At 37.4% G+C, this 27608-nt stretch overlaps 1 protein-coding gene across 1 annotated transcript; it reads right to left on the minus strand.

The window, feature by feature from the left end:
* Window positions 1-1032: 1032 nt before the first annotated feature.
* LOC149815365 (Pseudouridine synthase family protein) lies at window positions 1033-27222 on the minus strand. Its single transcript, XM_089990533.1, has 9 exons — window positions 26872-27222; window positions 16577-16648; window positions 16293-16451; window positions 16153-16200; window positions 15979-16059; window positions 15420-15536; window positions 15072-15173; window positions 14314-14472; window positions 1033-1629 (listed from the first exon to the last, which is right to left on the minus strand). The coding sequence occupies exons 1-9, from the start codon at window positions 27220-27222 to the stop codon at window positions 1258-1260; spliced, it is 1461 nt and encodes a 486-aa protein (XP_089846659.1). The 3' UTR covers window positions 1033-1257.
* Window positions 27223-27608: the final 386 nt, after the last annotated feature.

Consider the following 27608-nt stretch of genomic DNA (forward strand, 5'->3'; position numbering starts at 1 on the left):
AGTAACCAAACCCAGAAAATAAAAAAGTTTGGGAAACAAGATTTTTGTAAGCTAAACGGTACAACAAATCTACGCCAGATATTGCTGTCCAAACCCAATAAGATCTACCTAAATGGAACAAAATTGACAGCAAAGTAAGCCCCAAAATTAGTAAACGAGTCGAACCAAGATTTGAACTTGAAAACGTCTCTTTCACGTGCTCTATGGACTAACCAGCTGTAGAAAGTTGAGTTTTATGATTACTTTTGCACTTAAATTACATATATTTTCATATGAGCTTACAAGAGTCGAGCAGAGCCAAGCGCCCTCTGTTCATGCTCGACTCATTTTCTGTTAACAAGCTGCTCGTGACTCGACTCACCAGCTTCATGAACGGAACACGAACGAGTTCATGGCAAGCCAAGCCAAGCCAAACCACCAGCTGCTCCGCTTGTTTCCCAGCCCTAGCTCTATCTAGAATCTGCTCCCAAACTATCTAGGAAACGAAGTGTCAAGATTCAAGACAGAAATAGTTAAATCTAAGATAATCATGTTAGGACTCCACAAGCTATACCAAATCCAGATCGATTGGGACACCTAAATCGGCCAGATCACATCAGACAGATAGATTTGGATTCAGGTCTAGTTGTGAAAATACTAAAACCAATCCAAGTCCCGGACTTAATTCTCTTCGCCAAATTTGATTAAACAGTCGGATATCCAAACTAAATGCTGCCTGTTTATATCCCTAAAAATCTCGCTCATATTCTTGAAGATTTTCAGAACTCTTATCTTTTCTTTTCTTTTTTCTTCTTCCCTAACAGAACTCGGGGAATTAAGGAACCCTCTTTTTACAACAGTTATTCAACCACCTACACACCAGTGGGTTTCCATCACAGTGACATGCACAAACCTTCTCTCTCTCTCTCTCTCTCTCTCTCTCTCTCTCTCTATATATATATATATATATATATATATGTATATATATATATATATACATATATATATACATATATATATATATATAATGTGTGTGTGAACTCAGGGTCTCATCTGGTAGATTTGGCACAAGAAATAAATCAAGCCACTAACTCATTAATATGGCCTTGATGCTTCTTTGAACTATCAAAGCCCATCTCACTCTCCTATAACATTGCCTTTGTTAGAACGCACTGTAAATAACACACCATTGAGCACGCATACGAGATGATTGTTGCAGGACCAAGTTGGCAAGAACCAGAAAATAACCTGTACAGCTTCAGCAGATAAGAAAAGACACTAAACTAAGAAGGATGACATGATATTCCAACTTATCTTCATATGTGATGGCATTTGTGCAACAAACCTAAGCACATCCGGCCGCTCCAGCATTGATCTGGCTACGGTTTCTCCGGAACCAAAAAGTTCTATGAACTTTGCAATATTAGGGATTACCATCTCTCTACAGTACAAGTGAAGCAAAGGCACCTTAGATAGAACACTACCCTTCTGAACATCCAAGCCCTCAGGCCGCCTCATCCTATATGGCTCTCCAATTTCTGGGTCAATGTCTACCCTGTCCATCTGCTTCCACTTCTTGTGCACATACCAACCATACTTGTAATCTCCGACGATCGGTGTGCCCAGAGCTTCAGCACAGTGAACACGGAGCTGCCATAGAAGAAGTGGCAAAGTCACATTGAATAAGAGAAATAGGGCACATGGCTTACTTGAAATATGCAAACACATCCAAAGCCACTTCAAGAAGAACAGGGAATGAACAAGAATCAATGCCATTAGTTTGTGAGATGGGAACAAAAATCTTTCAGTGATTTGAGATTTTATTTGAAAGCCAGTCATATCACAAATATGAAAGTTCAAGCCTCCAAGGCCGGCAAATTCATAATTTTAGTGAAAACATGTTGAAAGGTATTTTAGAATACTATAAATCTTTCAGCCATAGGTCTGGCAGCAACAAGCCCAAAACTTCACTGGAGAAACAAGGTAAATTTCACAAATTCATGATGAAATAAGAAGTCCCAACCAACTCCACTTGAATGCACAGAGAGCAAATGCAACGTGCAGCCTAGCACAACAAACCGAGCTAGCTCAAGCTCGGCTCGGGCTCGGATTGTTTAAGCTCGACTTTAGCTCGTCCATGAAAGTAACTGAACCGAGCTTGTATACAAGTCCAGGTTGATCTATATAAATAAGCCAAGCTTGATCAAGCCACTAAACTCGATTAAGCTTGTAGAAATAGTATATATAAATATGTTTGCAAAAATAAAATAAAAGTTAGTGTTTCTCTAACGGGTAGTGTTTTGGACATCTCCTCGAAAAGTAGCAGGATCCAATCTACCATTATTAGAAATTTTCACGTTTTACAATAACCTAGTCCGTCTTTTAGAATATGTACCTTTTTCATCATAATAGTAAAAAAAGGCCAGCCTGGCCTAACACACTACAAGGAACAAAGTCAATAGCAGTGACTCTTTAACCGCGACAAAAAAGGTCGCCGTTATTGACTTAGAAATAACGGCGACGTTAGATATCTCCGTGAATGACTTGGCCCAGCATAAATGTCGTCGTTAAATACATGTCTATAACGGCGACATTATATGGCTGTTAATTATTGCTGTTAAAAAGCTTTTACAACAATATTTAAGAGACATATAATATCACCGCTATTGATATAAACGACAAAATAAAAAAGGTCGTTGTTATAGCCTTTTTCTATAACGACGACATGTCAATCGCTTTTATAGCCTTTCTTTTTCTTTATAACGGCGACAACGCTTTTATAGCCTTTCTTTTTCTTTATAATGGCAACATTTTTGTCGCCGTTATAGCCTAGTATTTTAAAAGAGCCCGATGGATCCTTTTTCTTTTTCCCTCTTCTTCTCTCTGTCTCTCTCCCACTCTTTGTGATTTCTAAGCACGTTTTTAGTTTTTCTCCCGAATCCTAATTTCCTCCATCCTCCCAGAGACAGCGGTAACATCGCAACACTCAGCAACTCCCACCGGCGGCACAACAGTGACCGGTGAGTTCTCTCTCTCTTTGAAACGTGAACCGAAAGAAGATTGCGACCTCTCTAGGTTATGAAGGAGGGGAAGGAGAACCTCTCTCTCTCTCTGAAATGTGAAGGTTGTGACAGTGATGATGTGGCCTCTGTCTGACTCAGATGGGGTTATAGAGGAGGAGGAGGAGGGGAAGGAAAACCTCTCTCTGAAACGTGAACCGAAAGAGGGTTTACAGTGGTGGTGGTGGTGTTATGTTATTCGTGCAATTTTGAGGGGGCTTTGTTGGTTCGTTTGGGTTCTTGAAAGAGGGTTCACATTTGGGTTCATGTGTGGTTCATGTTGGTGCTTGTTTTGTTTGAATTATTAGAATATGGATTGGGTATGGATCCAATAGAAGATCCATATCCCATAGCCATTCACCTGTTTTATATGTTTTATACTCTAACGTAATATGTATTACTAATGCAGGGCATTTCGTCCATGTACAAAGTATTGTAACCCTATTAATTTTAATGATGGATTACTGCAGCCATTAAGAAAATAGAGAGGCTGTCGATTCCCAAAAGAAGGCTCTGTTCTCCCTCCTTACTCCTTTCTTGGTTTCTTCAACAAAACACGTCAACCCATTGGCAGTTTTATCATGGTATCAGAGCAATGACATTTCTAGGCGTAAAAAGATTTTCCTCAGGGACGTGAAAAGCCGAGTTCTCCTCCTCGTCATCAGGCCACGTAAATCAGGTCACGTTTCATTTTTTTGTCCTTTAGCCTGCTCTCTTCTTCTTCCTATTTCACGCGACCTCTCCTGGTCACGTGAATCTGGTCACGCCTCCTCCTTCCTCATCTATCTTCGCCTGCTCAAGGTTCGCTATTCGTCTCACAAATCTGAATGCATTCAGATCTGCTGTGCGTCTTCCACAGATCTGAAATAACATCCAGATCAGCTGTCATTTTCCTCTCATTTATTTTTTAAATCCTGTCGTGACATTGTCTGTTTTTCCTTTTAAGACCTAAACAAAAAAAGGGGAAGGTTTTATGTCTCTGCGTCTTTTATGATATCAGTCAATCAGAAAGGTTTTATATCCCTGCGTCTTTTATGATATCAGTCCACTCCATCAGAAAGGTTTTATGTCCCTGTGTCCTTTATGATATCAGTCCACCATCTCCATAGATTTCTGTTTTTCTTCGAACTGAGTCCTACAACCACCAGACGATTTTTGTTTTCCTCCTCCAACCGACTGTGACGTTCATTGTTCTTAACTCTTTTCAACTTCAAATAAAAAAAAAATCAAAGTCTGCAAATGGATACTTCATCCAACTCTGGTCTTTCTTCCAATTTCCTGGGGCAGCTAGTTTCCGAAAAACTAAATACAAACAACTATTTGACTTAGAAAAAGCAAATTACTCCTTTCATTCGAAGTCAAGATCTTTCAGGTCACTTGGATGGCTCCACTCTAACGCCTCCAGAATTTATCACACAAGAAGCAAAAGAGGACAGAGGATTATCAAACATCATTCGCAACCCTGCATTTGTTGCTTGGATCAGGGTTACCGGAAGCGCCTAGCTAAAAGGGGAAGCGCGCTTCGGAAGCGCGAAACGTCGCGCTTCCGAAGAGTGGGGGGAAGTGTCCCCTTTTTTGGGAAGCGTGCTTCCCTTTAATGGGGGACGCGTTTCTCTTTAATGGGGGACGCGCTTCCCTTTAATGGGAATCACGCTTCCCCCACGCTTCCCCTGTTTTTTTCAATTTTTTTGTATTTTTTATTTTTATTTTTTTCGCTTCCCCCTCGCTTCCGAGACGCTTCCGAGACGCTTCCTAGGTCGCTTCTGAGACGCTTCCCAGGTCGCTTCCGAGACACTTCCCGAATCGCTCCTAAGTGGTCCCACGCTTCCCCACTTCCTAAAATTTTGAAAGTGCCTCGCTTCCCGCTCCCGCTCCCGCTCCCGCTCCCGCTTCCTCAACTGGCAACCATGGCTTGGATGAAGCGCGATCAGGCCCTCGTCGCGTACATCACTTCCACATTGTCACAAGAAGTATTAGTTTTTATTCTTGATGATTGCACAACTATATTGTGGGAGACTCTAGCTCAGACCTACTCTCAGATATCAGAGGCTAAGGTGTTATTTCTCAAGCGTGAATTTCAGCTTTTTAAAAAGGAGGGCAATAACCATTATTGAATTTTTAAATCAAGTCAAAAGCATCACAGATCAATTAGCAATTGTTGGTTATCCAGTGTCAAATAAAGAAAAAGTGCAGCAGACACTGAATGCCCTAGGATCAGAGTATCATGTTCTTGTCACTTCTTTATTGTGCTTGCCCACGTTACCCAATTTTGAGGATTTACGTACTAAACTGTTCCAGTACGAGATGTCTTTGAAAAGCATGTCTGATGCTTCAGCAGGGCAATCATCTACGCATGATGTTCTTGCCACAGGGATGACTGTTGATCGTGCACGAGGAGGGCGTGGCAGAGACAGGGGAGCACAAATCCAGGGTGGACATGGGTTGCTACCTACACCAAATTTCACTGCCAGCCTTTCAAAGAATGTTCCCACATGCTACCAGTGCAACAAATGTGGTCACATCAAAGCCAACTGCTGGTTTAACCCCCAAAATCGTAACAGAATGCAAAACCATAGAAACATTGCTACATCAGGAACTACAGGTACCCTTCGGGTTAGTGATGATGCTAAGGATCTTCTCTTGTTCGCCATGGCCAACTTGAACTTAAAACAGAATGATGATGTAATATGGTATGTAGACTCTGGGGCAGCAGCTCATGTCACTGGCAATGCAAGTAAGTTCTCTACTTTGACCTCATATTTTGGTAAATCAAATATTGTAACTGAAGATGTGACTCACCACCCTATTTCAAACGTAGGCAATGTACTCATTTCTTTGTCTGAATCTTCATTCATTCCTTTATCTAATGTTGTCCATGCACCAAATATAAAGAAAAACATTGTCTCTGTTTCTAAGCTTGTTGACTCTACCAATTCATCTATGGAATTTACTCCTACTTCTGTCTTTGTCAAAGATCTTCAAACGAAGGAGACGTTCGCTAAAGAAGAGCGACGTGGGAACATGTATATCTTCACTGAAGATCCAGCCTCCAGTGTCCTGAAGTCAAAGTCTGATAATGTCTCTAAAAGCGTCCTAAGTATATCCAAATGTAATAAGCCAGATTTTTAGCATTCCCGTCTTGGTCATTGTAGTCGAGTTTTTTATTGAAAAATTAGTATCCAATGGTTTTCTTTCAGAGTCTGTTTTATCTTCATTACTGAAGGACAAAATGTGTCCCAGTTGTCAGGTCTGCAAAAGTCATGTACTTCATTTTCATCAAATAAATAAGAGAGCTTCCATGCCTTTTGAAATAATATGTTCTGATGTTTGGGGCTCAACCCCTAATCCTTCCTCTTCTAGAAATAAATACTATGTATCTTTTATTGACAGTTTCTCTCATTTTACCTGGATATTCTTCATGAAACATAAATCAGAAGTTTATCTTATTTTTTGTCACTTTTATGCCTACATTAAAACTCAATTCTCCCAAAATATTCAAAGTCTCCAATGTGAGGTGGTGAGTATTCCTCCAAAGAATTTTTAGATTTCCGCCAAGATAATGGGATACATCGTAAAGTTTTTTGCCCGTACACTCCACAACAAAATGGAATTGCTGAACGTAAGCATAAACATATTGTGGAAAGTGCAATGAGTATGATGTATAGTTGTAACTTGCCTATTAATCTTTGGACAGAAGCTTTTCATACTGCTACTCATGTGATAAATCGTCTTTCTATGCCTATTCTTGAGAATCAGTCTCCCTATTATGTTCTCTTTGTTGTACATCTTGATTATGATGAGTTACGAGTCTTTGGATGCACATGTTATGTACACATCGATAAATCCATGAAAACTAAATTTCAGGACAAAGCCTCCATATGCCAATTTGTAGGTTACGCGGATGAACACAAGGGTTGCAGGTGCTATGATCCGGCCAATAAGAAGATTAGAATCTCCAGAAATGTTATTTTTGATAAAAATAGTTTTCTGGAAAATAAAGCAGACCACAATCGTGAACATACCGATGTTGTTGCTAATTGGTATGATCCATGGCTCAGTGTTGAACTTATTTCACATGCTGCAGAACATACTGCTTTGGTTCCCGAAAGCATACATGGTGAGACGATTTCAGATGAGGCATCACAAACAGAATGTCTGAGATACAAAGGAAATGTTTACACCAGAAGACCTAGAGAGCAAACTAATGTACCTGCTGGAGAACACATGGCATTGTCAGATAACAGAGAGGCACCAAAAAGATCAGGCAGGATAAGGCACCCTATTGAAAAATGGGTTAGTTATGACAACTTTTTTATGGATTTTTAGATTTTTCTATCTAAGATTGAAAAACACGAGAAACCACTTGGTTTTTGTCAAGCTATTTAATCTAACAAATGAATTGAAGCGATGAATGAAGAGATTGAGGCACTTCATGAGTGTCAAACATGGGAGATAGTTGGTCGCCCTCCAGATAAAAATGTTGTTGGTTCAAAGTGGGTATATAAGATTAAATATAAACCGGATGAGAGCATTGAACGGTACAAGGCACGTCTTGTTGCCAAAGGTTTCACTCAAGAATACGGTCAAGATTATGATGAGACATTCAGCCCAGTGGTAAAAATGGAAACCATTCACATTATACTTGGCCTGGCAATTGAACATGGGTGGACCCTTAGTCAGCTTGATGTTAAAAATGCATTCCTTCATGGGAATTTAAAAGAAGAGGTTTACATGAAGCAGCCTCAAGGTTATGTAGAGAGAGGCCCAAAAGAATATGTATGCAAATTAACCAGAGCTTTGTATGGTTTGAAGCAAGCCTCCAGGTCATGGTTTGAAAGCTTCTCCTTAGAGATTCAGAATCACGGTTTCTTTCATTCCCAACTAGATCATTCTCTGTTTATATACAAGGACGGTACTACTATGGTTTTCTTACTTATATATGTTGATGATATCGTGATCACTGGTAATGCTCCAGATCACATTCAACGAATTAAAGTTTTATTAAGTATGTGGTTCAAAATGAAAGATCTTGGGGAACTAAGATATTTTATTGGTATAGAGGTGGACAGACATGATAGAAAAATGTCATTAACTCAACACAAATACACTCTTGATCTTCTGGCCAAAGCAGGAATGACAGATTACAAACCTCTACCTATACCCAGTGTTGTCAATCAAAAGCTCAGTATTTGTGATGGTGAGTTATATCCTGATGAAAGCAAGTACCGCAGTTTAGTGGGCATGTTACAGTACCTTACTTTTACTAGAGCAGACATTGTATATTCTGTTAATCAAGTATCTCAGTTCATGCATGAACCGAAGACTAGTCACATGGATGTCGTCAAACGTATTCTTCGTTATCTAAAAGGCACCGTGGGCGATGGACTCACATATATACAATCTTCATGGGGAACACCAAAACATGACATATTGGCCTATACAGATGCCGACTAGGTAGGGGATCCAGATGAGAGGAGGTTTGTTTCAGGATACTGTGTTTTTATTGGGAGAAACCTTATCTCATGGAGTAGCAGAAAATAGAAGGTTGTGGCAAGATCTAGTACAGAGGCAAAATATAGATTTATGGCAGCTGCCACAGCAGAAGTGACTTGGATCAGGCACTTACTTACAGAGATGGGAGAGAATATCTCAAGTTCGATACTTATGTGTGATAATAGAAGTGTTATACAAATTGCGTTCAATCCTATTCATCACGGTCAGACTAAGCATATTGAGATTGACCAACATTTCATCAGACAAAAGATAGCAGACAAAGAGATTACACCGGTTTATGTGTCTTCAGCAGACCAAGTTGCTGATATGTTCACAAAAGGTCTCACAAGTAACCGTTTCTGGTATCTCTGAAGAACAAGTTGCACATGGTTCACTCTCATGCACAACTTGAGGGAGGGTATTAGAATATGAATTGGGTATGGATCTAATAGAATATCCATATCCCATAGCCATTCACCTGTTTTATATGTTTATCCAATAGAAGATCCATATCCCATATACATTCAACTGTTTTATATGTTTTATACTCTAACGTAATATGTATTACTAATGCAGTGCATTTTCGTCCATGTACAAAGTATTGTAACCCTATTAATTTTAATGATGGATTACTGCAGCCATTAAGAAAATAGAGAGGTTGTCGATTCCCAAAAGAAGGCTTTGTTCTCCCTCCTTACTCTTTTCTTGGCTTCTTCAACAAAACACGTCAACCCATTGGCAGTTTTATCATGAATTACGACTTCAAAGCGATATATAATATATATGTAAGTTTGCTTTGAAATGGCAACCAGGAATGCGGTGATTTTTGGAAGTTTAGAGAGTGCAAAGTAAAGTGGAAGTTCAAATATCAGATTGATGATTCTTGTGCATGTTGTGAGGGAATTTGATCTTTGCAAGTGCGGTCTCTTTTGTATTGAAAAATTTACTCAGAATTTGCAGTCTTTTGGACTCCTTTTCACTACTTGTGTAGGCTTTCATTTTGCCTATTTTTTTTCAACTTTACTAGTCAATTTCAATTTATTGAAGATCTTGAAGTTCAATACTTGTTTTTGTTTTAATTCATTAATATTGTTAAATTGCTTACACAAATTATGTTATAGAATTTATAGTTAGACACTAGTTTAGTTGTTCGTTACATCGATTTCCTGTTAGTAAATGACAAGATGTAGCTTAGTTGTAACTTAGCATGATATTATTTGATTTATTTAGTGAGTTTAAAAGAAATCATATCATTTTCTAGTTTTTTTTGTATTTAGTTGACTAATAATATATTTTTTTATACAAAATCAAAAGTTAACAAAACCCAAACGAGTCACTAAGATAAGACTCTAAAATGTGTTCAATAAAAGATATAGTTAATGGCATGCCAATCATCATAATATAATTATGGTTTTTTTTGTTTTATTTTTAAATTCTTACCGTACAGATGATGTCAGAAAGTCTTAATTGGTTGGACTCATGGCTAGACCTAGAAATTGATATAAGTGTAATTGAACATCTACCTATTGAAGAGTTGACAAAGCATCTAAAGTCACAAAGGAAGTCTAATATAAGTGTCTTTGTGTTCTTTTTCCCTCTTGAAAACAAGTTCAAAAAATGTATATGACCCTTGTTTATATTTCATAATTGTGTGTTATCTTAACTCCATGATCTTGTTGTTACTCACTTGTGATCTTGTCGTTCATTTGATTTAATGTTGTTCTTTTATGACAATGAATATTCTTTTATGATTCAATTTTGTACAGTATAGTCTGAGCTAATATTGTTTACATGAAATTAACAAATGTCGATGAATCATTCATGACGAGAAGGTGGACATTCTTTATTCTCGTGGATCAGTTCACCACCCGCCAACCAAGGTGAATACCTAGAAGGGATCGACCTTAGATCACAAGTGAGTGATACTTCAAGAGAGGAAGAAGATACCTCTCACACACCACAGGCCACTGTAGCTCCAGAGCCGTCCACGGCAACCTCAGGCAAATATTAATCTAGTATTTCTTTAGTACAATTAAAAATTTATTATTGTCATTCATATTAATATTTGTTTCTTACAACAAATTAGCAACTACAAAATCTTCTCAACGCAAACATGGAAAGAACAAATGTTTAGCCCACCATAAGCAAATCAAGCCTAAGACGCAAGGAATCATGGGTGAGGGTGCCTCCGTATTCTCTAGAAGGCTTTCGTGCAGCGTTAAAGAGCGGGCCAACATCACTCACAAGTCATAGATAAAGGTCCCAGAGGATGAGAAGATGGTGTTGTGCGAGGCAGTTTATGTAAGTATATCGTTTAACTATATTATTTTGATAATTTGGTGTAGGTTGAGTTTGATTTAGACAAGGATATAGCTGAACATCGTGCTACCATGGATAAACAACATCAGCTATCATACTCAAGGGTGCGCGAAGGTTTTTACAAGCATTATAAGATGTTTGAAAATCACGATGAAGCAACAAAATATCCTTTTGAGGGAGCAGACTGTGGAAAAAAAATTGTAACTTTTTCACTGAAGGTAAATATTGAATATATATTCATAAGTAAATAAATGTTCAAATTTTTAGATTTTCGTGAGCTAATTGATCTTCCTTTGGTTAACAACGGATATTAGAGAAAAAATCTACAAATAGAGCAAAACAAATAGTCCAACATACCAGTGGATCATCTTCGTATATTTAGAGGTTTTATACGAGGGTAACTTTTTTATTCCCTAAGTTTGTTTTTTTCATATAGTAGTATAGTTCTAAATGTGTTTGATTTAATAGATTCTAAATTTGTTATTTGCAGACTGAAACGAGGGCACGAACCAACAACAACTGCGTTCTAAAAAAAATGCACACCCATTCAGATCATACAACATTCATCGACAGCGAAGCAAAAGACATCGTTGTAAGTAACTCACACTTTATAACAGCGAAGCAAAAACCACATTCATTTATTCTATTTTGTACATTATCATTAGTTACTGATAACCAAATATTAACGTCGTGCAGATCAAGCCGCACCCTACGAAGATTGAAAGTGATGAAACATGTTCTTTACAAGAGGCCCATTGATGTCGCAGCGAGACATATTTTTCAAAGTCCCCGAGGAGCGGTCTAGACATGTGAGAGGGATGGGTGCATTTGTCATTCCATCCAAAGGTAAAACCCGTGTTTCAGAGTTATCCTCTCGGCTGGAGGCGATACAGTCGGAGCTCTAACAATTAAGAGACAAACAAAGGATGAACCAAGTTCAACGAAAGCGAGAGAGAGAAGAACATGAGCGAATCCTTCAACAAGTAGAGCGAGAGAGAGAAGACCGAGAGTACAACAACTACGCCTTTATCCCAAAACAATTGAGGTCGACGATATGAACCAAAAAAGAAAATCATTCTGGGTCTTCCACATAAATCCTTCTCCAATCATTTTTATCCAATGCCATGTCCTCGGTGAGGTTCAAAGCATTCATATCCTTTCCTATCATCTCCATCCAGGTCTTCTTATGCCTACCCCGACCTCTTTTAACTAATATATTTTCTCATTTCTCCATCCTTCTAACTGGAGCATCATTAGGCCTTCGCCGAATATATCCAAACCACCGTAAACGATTCTCTCTCATCTTATTTTCAATGGATGCAACGCCTACCTTCTTACGTATCTCCTCGTTTTGAATCTTATCTTTTATTGTATTTCCACACATCCATCTAAGCATACGCATCTCAGCTACACTCATTTTTTGAATATGGTGTCTCTTGGCAGCCCAACATTCTGTACCATATAGTAAAGCGGGCCTAATTGTCATCATATAAAACTTTCCCTTCAACCGCAATGGCATTCTACGATCGCACAACACTCCAGTTGCATTTTTCCATTTCATTCACCCAACCTTTATCCTATGATTTACATCTCCATCAATTTCTCCATACTTTTGAATGATAGACCGAGAGTGAGAAAGAAAAAACTAGAAAGCTCAGAGAGCATATGCAGTCCCTTATAAATTCTCTGAGACAGAATCCCCCATCCTATACCTCTCTTATTTTCTCATAAATAAGACTGTCAGATGTTTATTTGTTGGATGAACATGTCGTAGTTTTTTATGTCATGTTATGTTCTAAGAACGTGTCTGTTTATATCTTTTTTTTTTTTTTGGCTTATATTAATTTTTTCTATAATGAAATGTTGTAGTTAGTGTGAAATTGATTTTATATATAATGAAATAAAGTTGATATCTTCTTGAATATGAAAAGATGTTTTTTAATGTTATCTTTGTGTTTTTCCAGATTCTCATGGAAGTGTAGGAAAAGGCAAAAGCATTATCGAGCCTTCAATCGTAATGTGATTAAAATATTTATAAGTTATCAAACTGAATTCTCATATTGTTGTCATCATCATTAACATTGTCATAATTATTTTTTTTATAATTTTTTTTTTTTGAATTGTCATATTGTACTTATTCTTGAAGTGTGTTTGTTGCAGGTTTGGAGATGATGTAGGGGGAGTTAGAGAGGATGTATGTTTGTTTTTTGAAGTGTTTTTTGTTGTATGTTTGGAGAAGATGTATGTTTGGTTTTTGAAGTGTGTTTGTTGCAGGTTTGGAGAGGATGTAGAGGAGAGGGTTGGAGAGGATCTATGTTTGTTTTTTGAAGTATGTTTGTTTTTTAAAGTGTATGTTTATATTTGAATATTTGAGAGGGTTGGAGAGGATAAATGTTTGAGGAGGTTGGAGAAGTGTATGTTTATATTTTAATGTATGTTTCAGGGTGTATAAATACTAGAGTATGTTTATATATAAACATAAACTAGTGTTTATACATCCTGAAACATACATTCAAATATAAGCATACACTTCAAATATATATTTGAATTAATGTTTGAAGTATATGTTTATATTTGAATGGATGTATGCTTGAGGATGTTAAGCGTATATTTGAATTGTATTTGTTATTTTGTTTAATGTAATATATAAAAAATAAATAAAACTAATATAAAAAATTTATTTTTACAGGTTTAAGACCTATAATGGCGACATTCCTGTATCGTCGTTATCGGCCTTAATCCTATGTCGTCGTTAGGACCTATAACGGCGACTTAATTGTCGCCTTCATAGCTTATAATGGCAACTTCTCACCGTTGTCGACCATAACGACAAGTTAATTCTCCTCGTTACTGGCTATAAAGGTGACACAGAAATGTTGTCGTTACAGGTGGGTAACCGCTATTGGTGTTCCCAGTTTTGATGAGATTCTTCGCCGTGTAAGGTCACACATTAACTACGACCTATAAATGTCGTCATTATTGCTCAACTGAAGCAAAAAATTGGCAGCCATTTTTTGTCACCGTTATAGACCTATAGTGGTGATAACCTCATCCTTGTAGTGACAGTGAGGCAGTTGTGTACTTTTTGGAGGTTGGGAATCAAATTTCACCTCTTCAAAAGTGAATGATAATTTTTTTTCTAAAACTCAAGTCAAGCTTGGCTCGGCTCGAGCCGAGTCTAGACAAGGCTGTTCCAGCTCGGCTCTGAGTAACATGGGTGTTTCTGAGTGAGCCGAGTTTGAACAGCCTAGGCTCGGCTAGAACTCGGATCATGTGCACCCCTACTTCCATTCAGTTCATCACAATCTCCTAATTCATGTTTGTGGCTAACCTATAACCAAACACTTCATTGTTCCCACTCATGAGCAGAATTTTACTTTTGAATCATAAAACGTATATGGACTACTGAACAAAAAAAACACAGTATAGCATGTCGCAATCTGCAGCATAGAATCTTTTATACCTGATGCTTTCTTCCAGTAACTGGCAATAGCTCAATCCATGAGCATCCATTTACTGTAGGCCCTAATACACGGTATTCTGTTATAGCTTCCTGAGCAGCATCCATTCCAGAAGGATGGGCCAAAATCACCCGTTCTGCTTTTCCATCCTTCAGTATAACCTGCAATTAGGACATGAGAAACACCCAGGACATGAGAAGCACTCATCACCAATTCATTCACAAAGGAAATTACCTGATCAAAGAGAGAGAGAGAGGTAGAGGTGTGGATTGGCCTGTGTAGGCCCATCCTGGACCTAATTACCAAAGAGTACAAGCAATAACATGCATGACACAGAATAGAGGTGCAAACATATGTGATGGGACTAATCAATCAGATAAGAACCAAACCAAATTTGGATCATCCTTGGTTGGACAAGATCCAAATGTGATGCATTTTATGGCAACTGAATCTGAACTGAACTGATTCTGCCCTTGTTGAAGCCCTAGGAGTAACAGAGCTGTAATTTCAAAGAATTGTATCAAGATAGGTTTGTGGAGTGTGTGCTGAAGCCAACTTGCCACCTCATTCCGCAGCATCTTCAACAAGACACAAATGATTTTCTTAACACATTATTATATGAAATCATCAAGTGTTCCCTCTCTTAGTTATTTTTTCACAGCTTCTTCCTATTTCGAATGGATTAAAAGAAGATATGGAATATACCTCATATATATCTTCATCAAAAACATTGTTCACAGGTGGAAGTGATAGCTTTTACCTTTGACAGCGGAGCCACAATGACACCTTCCTTTTCCTTAGGTGAGCCAATAACCAAAGCCCAGAACCTCTGGGCTGTTGCTTCAACAGCACAATTCCAACTCTATATAACCAATACAAAGTAATCAAACATTCAGCCGGTTTGAATAAATCAATATCATAAATGAGAAAACTGATTCAACAATATGAGCCAGAATTGTCTTTCCTGGTGCAAAGCAGAAGATGTTGGCAAAAGCCAAGTATACAACATAAAATATTCAGTATCTTCTGAAGTACTAATTTTTTTTCTTTAAGATCATATTTTCTTCAAAAACCAATCTGCGCAAGTTGAATATGAAAAAGCACCCACCTCAAGAGAGGTTTTTGCTCTACTTCTATCACTAAACAATAGATGTAGACGAGCCACACTCTCACTTGATCTCCCCAACAAATGAATGCCACTGCTTTCGCTGTCAAGTCGATGTACCTGATAATTATGTCATCCAAAAAAATTAATAACATAGGCCCCAAATTTATTAAAAGATCCTTTATAGTTATGTATACAAATTGAAAAAAAAAAGATATTAGTGACCATGAAATGTATGTGTGTGTATTAAGTCTCGTTATCCATTCACAAGTAGTGGTCTACTGTCTGCATACAGAAAAAGAAATGGCAACAATGATAAGAGGTTGGTTTATTATCAGTTTTAATTACAATTAGTGCAATCTGTCTCCAATAATGAAAATGGAAAAAGAGAGAGGCACATCTGAGCCACAGTACATATCAGGCTGCTGAAAAGATAATCAAGCTTGGGTAAGATAAAAACAACGAAACTAAATAATATAAAGCAGCTGATGATAGGAGCTGCCACCAACATTTTGAAAGAATTTTCACGTCTGATGTACTAAATAAATATAATGTATCTCACCAACTTGGGACCCTCATGGTTGCCATAGGATAATGCGGCTGCAGCCAACGCATCCATACTGTTGTGAACGGGTAAATTCCCCTGTAAATTGTTGATATAGTAAAGACATTCCTGTGCAGTCACACCATGCAATATAAATGAAAACTAAATGAGGAAATTCATGAAGAAGCAAACCTTGACTGGCATTCTTGGAGGCTTGTTTAATACGATTATGGCAGAATCCTGAAATGTCAAATAATTAAATATGAAACCTGGTATGGATTTTTTCCAACACAGATCTCCTAAAATTAGAACCATAAGAGATTATCACATGCCTTATACATAACAAGCCGCCGTATATACTCAATCTCATCTGCATTAGGATGTAATGTCCCATGTGGAATGGTATCATATCTCTTTTTCACCCTGCCCTCACAAACTGATACAGGTACATAGATTCTCATACCAGCGTCCAAGACTTCATTACAGCTTATCTGTACATGCACTGGAGAGTTAAAAAAATAAATTAACTGGAAAAGATTTGCCAAATGCATAAAAGCATAATATCAGAAACAAAACCAAGTACTATTGAGTAACACAAAATAAATTACAACTATACCCTTTTCAACTCAGACATTTGACAGTTTCTTTGATCAGGTGAATTAACTACACTTGAGCATTCCATTTTTACCTACAAGACAGAACAAGTAAAAATTCTTGTCAGTTGATCTTGCAATGCATGTGTGTGCACTGTGCATACATGAAAAACTTGAATCTTGGCTCCAATTAGCCTGGATGTGACTCTAACAAAGCTGTTATGACAGATTCACATAGGAACATGAATGCACACACACACATGCACATAACAAATGAATTTGAGCCATTCCAATGTCAATAAGAAATAAAACCATTCCAAGAAAAATCATTCCAGCCTTGCTATGGAAAGGGTACAGCCACCCTAGCAACATATTAATTTGAGATGTGATAATTTCTTAAGCTCTAAGCAAGACAAAGCCCTTTCACGTTTTGCAACTTACCTAATATTTAGGCCCTTGTACATCATATATGTCAAGGCATTGTTAATTATCATTAGTTAAAACCAAGGTTGTAAGTATCATATGGTTACCCGTATCGGTCAGGCCCAAATTAACATTGTATCGTAAATTTTTAATAAAAATTTTCAAAAAAATCAAGAAAAATCTGAAAAAATTAGCAAAAATTCTAAAAAAAAATCATATCACATGAAACAATGATGAATTGAACAAAATACCACCATAAAATCACATATGAAGCATTTATGTCTCCATGAGCTGCTATGAATGGCATGCATATCTCATGAGAAAAATGTAAATTGTGAAATAATAAACAACACTAAGCTAAAAAGTCATAAGATCCATAACAGTGCATGTTTACACAAACAAAAACAAAATCCCCAAGTGTTTCTCATTACTTAAAAATTTTACATAACCATTTTTTTTAAGTTCAAACAAAAATGAACACTTCTTCTTGCAAGAAATCAAGCCCTAAATCACTCTCAAGTTCTTTAGGAGTGAACACAAACTCACCTTAAGGAGTCTTCTTATATATTTCAAAAAAGAATTTAGTGCAACATAAAATGCACTAATTGCGCATCGTAAGATACACACTGTATCAGGGTGTATTGTACGATACAGGGGGTGTATCGTACGATGCACCCAATACAGGTACGATACACATCCATACCTCGATACAGGTGTGTATCGTATCAATTAGGCCCAAAGTAACAATATGTATTGTACCATATCATACGATGTAGTACGATAATTACAACACTAGTTAAAACATACAAAACTAAACTATATGAGTAAATGACAAATTTTGTGAAGCAGGAATCTCCACCTTGTTCCTCTTCAATGAACTGCAAAAGAATGCACAAAAGGGGAAAACAGAGTGAAGGGCAACAAATCCAGTGTCTTATTGAGTATGTACAAAGAGAAATAAGAGTCAGACTTCTTTATTGAGCTACAAAGACTACAAAAAAAAGAAAGCCAAAAAAAGATGAAAATAACCATAATACATATAATGAGACTAAGAGACACTAGCTACACATATATACAATGTTGTACATAACAAATAAAAAATACTGACTATGTCCCTAAGCACAACTAACCTACTTTCCACACCACCCCTCAAACTTGAGATGGTGAAATGGGAACCATCGCAAGTTTGGAGATGGAAGTGTGAAACTGGTTGGTTGGTTGTGCTTTGGTGAAAACATTGATAATCTGATGCTCTGAGCAAACATATGATAAGGACATTGTATCCTCAAAACACTCTTCGAGTACATAGTAACACAGTCAATCTCAATATATTTAATGCGCTCATGAAACTTTGGATTCTTGGCTATATGAATGGTACTTTGGTTGTCACAACACAAGAAAGTGAGACTAAACAATGAAACACCCATATCTGTACAAAATCATTGAAGTCAAACAATCTCTGTTGTGGCATGTGCCATAACTTTGTTCTCTGTTTGTGAAGAAGACCTATGTCACAATGACACACCATTTATGAGGCATGTCATAGGTGACACAAGTCGAGCACACTATGACACTCCCACACAACCATGTCACATACGGGCATTAATTTAATAAGTTAAATATTATTTTATTATTTTAATAATATTTCAATAAAATACATTTTTATATATTAAAAATCAAAAAACAGTTTTCAGTGGCTACAATATTCAAAAAATCCATGTCACCATAACTTTAAAAAAAAAAAACAATCATGCGTGTCGAACTCAGATTAAGTGTCGGGTCGTACCCGTATCTTTGAGACATAGAAGAAGACAAGGCAATCTTCTGTTGCTTGTTGCTTTTTTAAGAGACCAGAGAGTATCGAAGGAACATGCAAAAGCCTATAGTCAAGTGATGACTTTTGTTGCATCCTCCAAAATCAAAATCACAATATCATTTGAGTTCAACAAGGGAAGTTGATGAAAAGAACACAAAATGCATGGTATCTTGGATATAGTGAATGAACCTTAGAATAGCTACGCTAAGTGACCAAGTGTACAACATAGATAATATCCAACTGAGAAATTTTTAAATATGACATGTACTACCAAAGACAACAACAACAACAACAACTACGCCTTCATCCCAAAACAATTGGGGTCAGCGATATGAACCAAAAAAGAAATTCATTTTGGGTCTTCCACATGAATCCTTTTCCTCCAATCATTTCTATCCAACGCCATGTCCTCGGTGAGGTTCAAAGCATTCATATCCTTTCCTATCATCTCCATCCAAGTCTTCCTAGGCCTACCCCGACCTCTTTTAACTAATATATTTTCCCATTTCTCCAACCTTCTAACTGGAGCATCATTAGGCCTTCGCCGAATATGTCCAAACCACCGTAAACGATTCTCTCGCATCTTATTTTCAATGGGTGCAACACCTACCTTCTTACGTATCTCTTCGTTCCGAATCTTATCTTTTATTGTATTTTCACACATCCATCTAAGCATCCGCATCTCAGCTACACTCATTTTTTGAATATGATGTCTCTTGGCAGCCCAACATTCCGTACCATATAGTAAAGCGGGTCTAATAGTCGTCCTATAAAACTTTCCCTTCAACCGCAATGGCATTCTACGATCGCACAGCACTCCAGTAGCACTTTTCCATTTCATCCACCCAACCTTTATCCTATGATTTACATCTCCATCAATTTCTCCATACTTTTGAATGGATCCCAAATATTTGAAATAATCATTCACCGGTATATCTTGCTCACCAAGCTTCACTACACTCCCATCACTACTTCGTTGCTTACTAAACCGACATTCCATATATTCAGTCTTACTCTTACTCAACTTAAAACCTCTAGCTTCCAATGTCTGTCTCCATAATTCTAACTTAGCATTAACCCCAGCTCTAGACTCATCAATCAAAACAATATCATCAGCAAACAACATACACCACGGTACATTTTCTTGAATTGATCTCGTAAGCTCATCCATCACTATAGCAAATAGGAAAGGGCTTAAAGCAGATCCTTGATGTAACCCAACCGTTATCGGGAAATTGGTTGTCACCCCTCCACAAGTGCGGACATTGGTTACTACTCCTTCATACATATCTTTAATTATACTAATGTACTTGAGAGAAACACCTTTCTTCATCATTGTCCACCAGAGAACGTCCCTAGGTACTCTATCGTATGCCTTCTCTAAATCAATAAAAACCATATGCAAAGACACATGAAAGAATAATTAGGAGCACAACCATATAAATTATAAAAAGGTGTATCTCTTGTAAAGATATTAGAATGCATAAAATAGATCAGAAACACTATTGCACGAGCTGTTGCACCCAAAATATCCTCAAAATACTGCTAGAAATAAAAAAAATGCCTGAGCAATCTAAAATATGTCTTATTCTTGCATTTAGATATTACATTTTGTTCTGGACTGTTTGAACAAGACTTGTATAGATCTATGTCACCTGGGTATGGGTACGACACAGCAATTCCAAAAAATGTGGGTACGGGGACACGGCTATATATATATATATATATATATATATATATATATATATATATATATATATAGCCGTGTCCCCGTACCCACATTTTTTGGAATAGATCTATGTCACCTGGGTATGGGTACGACACAGCAATTCCAAAAAATGTGGGTACGGGGACACGGCTATATATATATATATATATATATATATATATATATATATATATATATATATATATATATATATATATATATCACATAAATACAAAATAAATTCAAAATAAACTGAATATAATCTAAATATATATGCTATATTTAAAATATATATTATAAAATTATAAATTATAAATTAAATACAAACTTGTATGTACGGAGGGTAAAATGGCGTGTCTGGGTGTCGACGCGTGTCGACACGAGGATACACGTGTCGACATGGATACAGAGGGCAAAATGGAGTGTCCGGGTACCATAGGTATAGATGCTTTCAAATGGATGAGTGTACAGCTAAAATCACCCTTCTCACATCCCCTCGTGCATAAAAAAAAAACACTAAAATGATAAAAAGCCCCCAACCAAAATAGTTCAAATCAATCAGAATACTCAAGAAATCAAATTTTGCAGAAAATCATAAAAAAATATCCAAAAAAATCTTGCAAAAATCGTCACTCTCTCAAAGCTTATCCAAATGGTATCAAACTGGGTTCACTCAACTTGTCTTAGGGTATTCTTGCAGCAGCAAATGATTCAAGCTTAAATAGAGCACCTTCTAGACCAGAAATGACCTATTACGATAATGTCAGCACACAATAATGCCCCAAGAATGAAAAATGTCATTCAACTGCTTCAAATCAACCTTTTGACCTCCCAAAATCTTTTACCAATGGCTCTGATACCATGTTCAATGATTTGCAGAAGAAGGCACAATAAGGAAAAATAAGAGTGGAGGGAAAGAATTCTAATGACTTATTTAGTGTGTATAGAGAGATCCAAGAGTCAGCCCTCTGTATTGGGCTACAAGGACTACAAAAGAAGGAAGAAGAAAAAGAATGAAAATAACCTTAATATATACAATGAGAGACTAAGAGACACTAACTACACATATATACAGCTAGGGGTGCACACGAGCCGAGCTCAGGATAAAAAAGTTTGGCGCGAATCTAGCCAAGCTTGAAAGGCTGTGTACAAACTCGGCTCGGCTCGAGCTGCACTAACTTATATTTAAAAAATAATAATTTAATTGTGTAGAGGGCGGGATTTGAACCTAAGACCTCACACATACACCACAAACGCGTTACCCACTTAGCTAAAAGCGAGTTTTATGATTATTAGCTAACAAAAATACTACATATCCCAAAAGTAGTCCCCATATGTCTCTATTAGCCAAGCTTAATCGAGCTTAATCAAGCTCGAATGACTGATCAAGCTCGGCTGGTTAATTACTCGAACGAGTCCAAGTCGGGTTTAATCGAGTCGAGCACGAGCTAGCTCGGCTCATTGTGCAGCCCTATATACAGCAATCTACATAAGAAATAAACAAATACTAACTGTCTTTAAGACAACTAACCTAATATTTTCACAATTCCCTTATATAATACATGCTCAAGTCAAAATATTTGTTGCATAGAAATTTTCTACTTTAGCCTTATGAAACAAGAAAAGTTCATGTCACAAACTATGTAACACAGACTCTTCTAATAGGGTACCGCACCCGCGTCGCACCCATGTGGGTGCGACACTTGGACACTGCTTCCTTTGTGTCAGGTGAAGTCAACCACATTGAGGTCCATTTCTGTCCAAAAGTAAGTTCAGTTAACCCTAACCAAGTCCATCTTATCTATATTATATATATATATAAATACATAAATGCACATATATACACATGTATATATATATCGTGCGATACACTCCTGTGTCATAACGTATTGTAGGATACACTTTTGGCGCACTTTAAAAAAACTAAAAGTTATTTTTTTAGTTTTAAATACCTCTTGAGGGCCGACTCCTTCTTTTGTGTAGAGGTCATTAGAGGGGAACCCACGCACCTTAGGAGTCGTGAAAGCGATTTGGGGGCCGATCCGTGCGCAAGGGAGAGGGCTTTTGCCATTTTTTCAAGTAAGAGTGCATTTACACCCTTTTTTCACTCAAGTGGCTTAAGGTAAAAAATCCCTATTCTATGTGTATGTAAACTTGTTGTCGAATATTTGTATGCCTATATTTTTATTTGGTGGTTAATTAGTTATGTTTTATTTTAGATCTTTCGATGTAGTCTTCATGTTCATTTTATAGGGATGATCCTGCATGAAAATACTGCAAAAGCATGGATGATGTACCACGACCAGGGTCATCATTGAGATGTTTGTTTTATGGATATATTATTAGAGGTGGACTGCATAGATTTCAACAACATATTGCAGATGTTCGTCAAAATGTACATCCATGTGATTATCTATCTATTCCTATCACTTTTCATGTTGATGTTATTGTTGAACTAGAAGAAATTCAAAGAAGAGGAATTTTGCAAAAATGCGAAGGACTTTCAACCATTGTTTCAGATTTTAAAGATGATGATGATGACTCACTTGCCAAAAAAATGGCCGAAGATAAAGAGATCATTGCATGACAGTTGGATGCAATACTGAGAAATTATTGTTCTAATGTTTGGCAAATAGGCTCTACAAGATAGTTTAGTTTTAGGATCTTTATAGTTTAGAACTTTAGAGATAAAGATTGGCATGTAAAACATTGGTTAAATGTAATGTTTTTAGTTATCATGAACTCTTAGTAGTTTAGTTATGACTTATGACATTTTAGTATGATTTGGATATGAATTTAATATTGTTAACTAAGGCTTTAATTGTATTTAAAATTTAAATTATGTAGTCTCTTTTTATTTACATTGTCAGCTATCAATTGCATGGTTTGTTATTAATTTTAGTAGGAGGAGGAGAAGAAGATGATTATGATTATTGAGGTTTTATATAATACTTTGTTTTTGTAATATGAAAGTATGAGTCTTGTGGCATGTTCTTAATTGCAAGAGCCTTATGTAGCTCATAGAGACATAAATGCTTCATATATGGTTGTATTTTGTGCAATTCATCATTGTTTCATGTGTTATAATTTTTCTAGATTTTTTGCTATTTTTTTATTTTTCTTGATTTTTTGGGGAATTTTTGGAATTTTTTTATTAAAAATTTACAATACAATACAATGTTACTTTGAGCCCGACAGATACGGGTAACGATACAATATGTACAACTTTGGATAAGATAATTGTTTTTATTTCATTAGTGTCAATGTAAAACTGTTAAAAATTATATATATACCCTCCCCGCACCCAAGTTTTTTTAAAGTGCCGCATCACCGCATCCGCACCCATATTCGCACCCGCACCTATGTGACATAGGTCACAAACTTTTATGCACTGAAATTTCTCTGCTTTAGCTCTTCCACTCCAACGGTCATCCTTTCTTATTAGAGCTTCTTCCTCTTACAAGAAGTTACTCATTATACTTTGCCAATTAAAATTATTCTTGAACAATTTTATGTAATTGTAAAATTTATTATGACTTTAAAGTTTTAAACTGCTAAAGAAATTAGTTTGATTTTACATTAAAATATGTTTGTACATAACGAGTGTCTGACAAAAGTTAAACTCTCAAGTTGTCAAGGCTTCAACAAACACATTGGTAAGCCTGCATAATTCCTCCTCAGTCAAGAGTAATAGCATGATTGGATTTCTCGACGAGTCAACTTGGGATCAGAACACACCCGAATAAAAAAACCGGGTGACTCGGCATACACTAAAACTCGCGCGATTCAACATCAAAACTCTGGTGACTCTGTCGAGTCATGAGTCAGTCATTTTGCATAATCGAGACTCGACCGATTAGTGGGTTGAAACATCGAAAACCGCTGAGTCTCGATACCGATACGTATTGACCGAGTCACGATTGTTTTAAAAAAAAAATTGTCTTTTGATTTTTGAAACCCTAAGGGGCTAAGCCTTTGTTTTATTGTCTCGCGCCTCTCAATCTTTCCCTCACTCGCGGCTCTCTCGACTCTTGGCTCTCCTTTGTTTCATCCCCCTCCAGCCTCTACTATGGCATTGGCGATCGACATTCACGGGGACGGTGGTCTCTCTCTCTCTCTCTCTCTCTCTCTCTCTCTCTCTCTCTCTCTCTCTCTCTCTCTCTCAGAGAAGGAAATAGAAAAATGGGAATTAGGAAAAAAATTGAAAATGGGAGCACGATGTTTTAGGTGGTGTGAAGGGGCACAAGAAAAAGGAATGGGTTTGCTTGCAACCGAATCTCTCCTTTTCACTTCCCCCTTTATTTATTTATTTATGGTGTGAGAATTTTAGGACTAGTGAATAAGGATTCATGCTTTTATAGTGTGTTTTTATCGTATGATTCATTTACTTAGCTAATTTTAGTGTATGCTTCCATTAGTTTCTTTTATTTCAATAGTCCATCATATGTTTTTTTATCTCTTTTGACTCCTTTACTTGGCAGTGTTTGTGTATGTGCACACAAGCACTAAATAAATCAGAAAAAAAAATTGAAAAAGAACAAAGTATATAACCACAACAATACATTAATATTGCGTGATTTTATTTCAGTTAGAATATTAAGAACTTTTTTTATCAATTAGCATAAATGCATAATTGTGATGTTAGTAGAAATTAGGGTTTTGATTTTATTTTTCTAGAATAACATAAATGTTTAATTGTGGTTTTAGGGTTTTTTTGTGTTTTTTAAATTACTATTAACCATGAATCCATGAATATTGCGTGATTTTATTTTGGTTAGAATATTAAGAGCTAACTATGAATCATATTTGGCAAAACCTTTTTTTTTAGCATTTATGATTGATTTAGGACCTTAGGTTATTTGTTTTTTTTTGTAAAAAATCATAATATATGATTTTGTTATATTTTTTAATAAATAAAAAAACCTTGACTCGTTCGAGTCACCGATTTGACTCGTCCGAGTCACTGATTTGCAATCGGGCGATCCGATACCGAGTTTTGAGAAAGCCAACCACGAGTAATAGAGCATCTCAGTCTCTAGTAAACTCTGTTCTCTAATCTCTATCCATAAAAGCTCTGTAGATGCCCATTTACCACTCTAATCACTCCCCCAATTATGCACATTTTTTTTGGCTCCTTATACCAAAGAAAACAAGACACCACCATATGCAGAAAAAAAAATTCAATAAATTGCAAGCTTGCAGCAGTTTTTTGTATTGCATTTTCATCAGTAGTAGGGCCATATTCACTAAAATAACATCATGCTAGCCTTGTAGTTTCATTTAAAGACATCATTGCAGATTTGTCATATCAGCAAAATCTTTTTCTAGTTTATTTTCCATGCAAGCAGATATACAGAAATAACCTCTTTTGCCCTTAACTGAAGTATGATACAAAAATTTCACTCAGAAAAGGGCCTCTTATGTTACCAAAGTATGCCACAAGCGCACAAGATTCTCTGAGATGGCACCTGGGCTCCAAACAGACAGCAGGCCCCTCCTAATCTTGCAATACTCGATAAGAATGTACAGATTTGCAAAAGCTAATGCTCAACAAAGAAGCTTTTGAGTCGCACAGCACCATCCTGCCATGATTGACACTTTTTGCAGCCAATGGCTGTGACATCCCACAAAGACAAGCTCATGTCGGATAACAGAACAAAATGGATGAAAATTAGAAGGAGCCAAGATCCCCGATCATACATTCTAGTTCCGCATCATATCCTATTCTATCAAACCCACCACCCACTGTATCAACTTTCCACTCAATTAACATCAGTTTGCGGGCTAGAGATAACAGTGGCACCTTGGATTATAAAAAACAACACATCAGGGCAAGCAACTACGACCAAATAACTCAAAATTAAGACAACCAACTGGTTTAGGAAAGTAAGCAATAAGCTAACTGGAAGACAAAAACTAAGACAACCAACTGGTTTAGAAAAGTAAGCAATAAGCTAATTGGAAGACAAAAACTAAGTCAACCAACCAACTGAAAAAACTAAAATGAAGGCAATCAACTAAGTGAGAAATCGAAAATGGGGGATTAGATAGAATTAACGATAGCATCCTAAATAATAAAAAGCAACAAACCAGGGCAAGCAACTACAACCCAATAACTCAAAATCAAGACAACCAACTAAAGAAAACAATAAAAATGGAAAAGTAAGGCAACCAACTAATCAGAAAAAGAAAAAGAAGGCAACCAACAAATCAAGAAAACTAAAAACGAAGGCCGCCAACCAAATCGTTAAGTGAAAAAGCGACAGCGACCAACTAATCGAACAATGAGAAAGAAGGCAACCAACTAATCGCTGAAGCGAGAAAATAAAAAAAGACCACAAAAGGGGGCAAAGCAAACGCGGTAACCGAACCTCGCCCTTGTTGAAGTGGCGCCGGATAACTCTGGAGGGGACGTCCTTGAGGTAGTACCTGAGCCAGGTGATGGCGGTCACCCGAGGCCGGCCAGCACCTTCCTCCTGCCCGTCCGTACGGGTGGGGGTTGTCCTCCTCCCCGGCAGAGGGGAGGGGACGCCGGGGAAAGGTGGAAGCGAGAGTAACTGGCGGGCCTTGGGCCTCCCCCTGGGAGGCTCCAGCCTCGCCACGTTGTTGACCACCCTCAGCACTACCGGCGCCGGCGAAGGAGGGCACGCCCTCGCCCTCGAGTACCGCCTGACCGCGGGCATCAGCAGCAGCAGGGCCTGCCCGACACCACCCCTGCCCATCGTCGTCGCCCCTTCTTCTTCTTCCTTCCTTCCTCGCAGCAGCAGCAATGTTTGAGCTTACGTAGGTGGAGCTGTTCAAGGAAGGAAGGCCCCTCCACAGTCTGTTTTTGTGCAGAATCAAAACGTGTTAGCGAGCGGTCAGGGGGCGTTTGAATCGCAGACAGCGGTGGACAAGATAGCGCAGGAAGTACCGGCCAGTCCGCGAATAGGACATGAGTCTCTGTCCCACCCTATCCACGTGCCATAAATTTTCTTTTTTGTTTTGGTGTCCGTGTTTGTCCATACGTTGCTGTTCCATAGGGGCGCGAAACAGTAGGGGACGCTGTTTTTGGGTCCACGGGACACACCAAAGCATCATCCATGCGTCCTTCGCTTGCTGCATCAAA

This window comes from Nuphar pumila, chromosome 15, assembly GCF_984573655.1.
Source record: "Nuphar pumila chromosome 15, dmNupPumi1.hap1.1, whole genome shotgun sequence".
Lineage (NCBI taxonomy): Eukaryota > Viridiplantae > Streptophyta > Magnoliopsida > Nymphaeales > Nymphaeaceae > Nuphar > Nuphar pumila.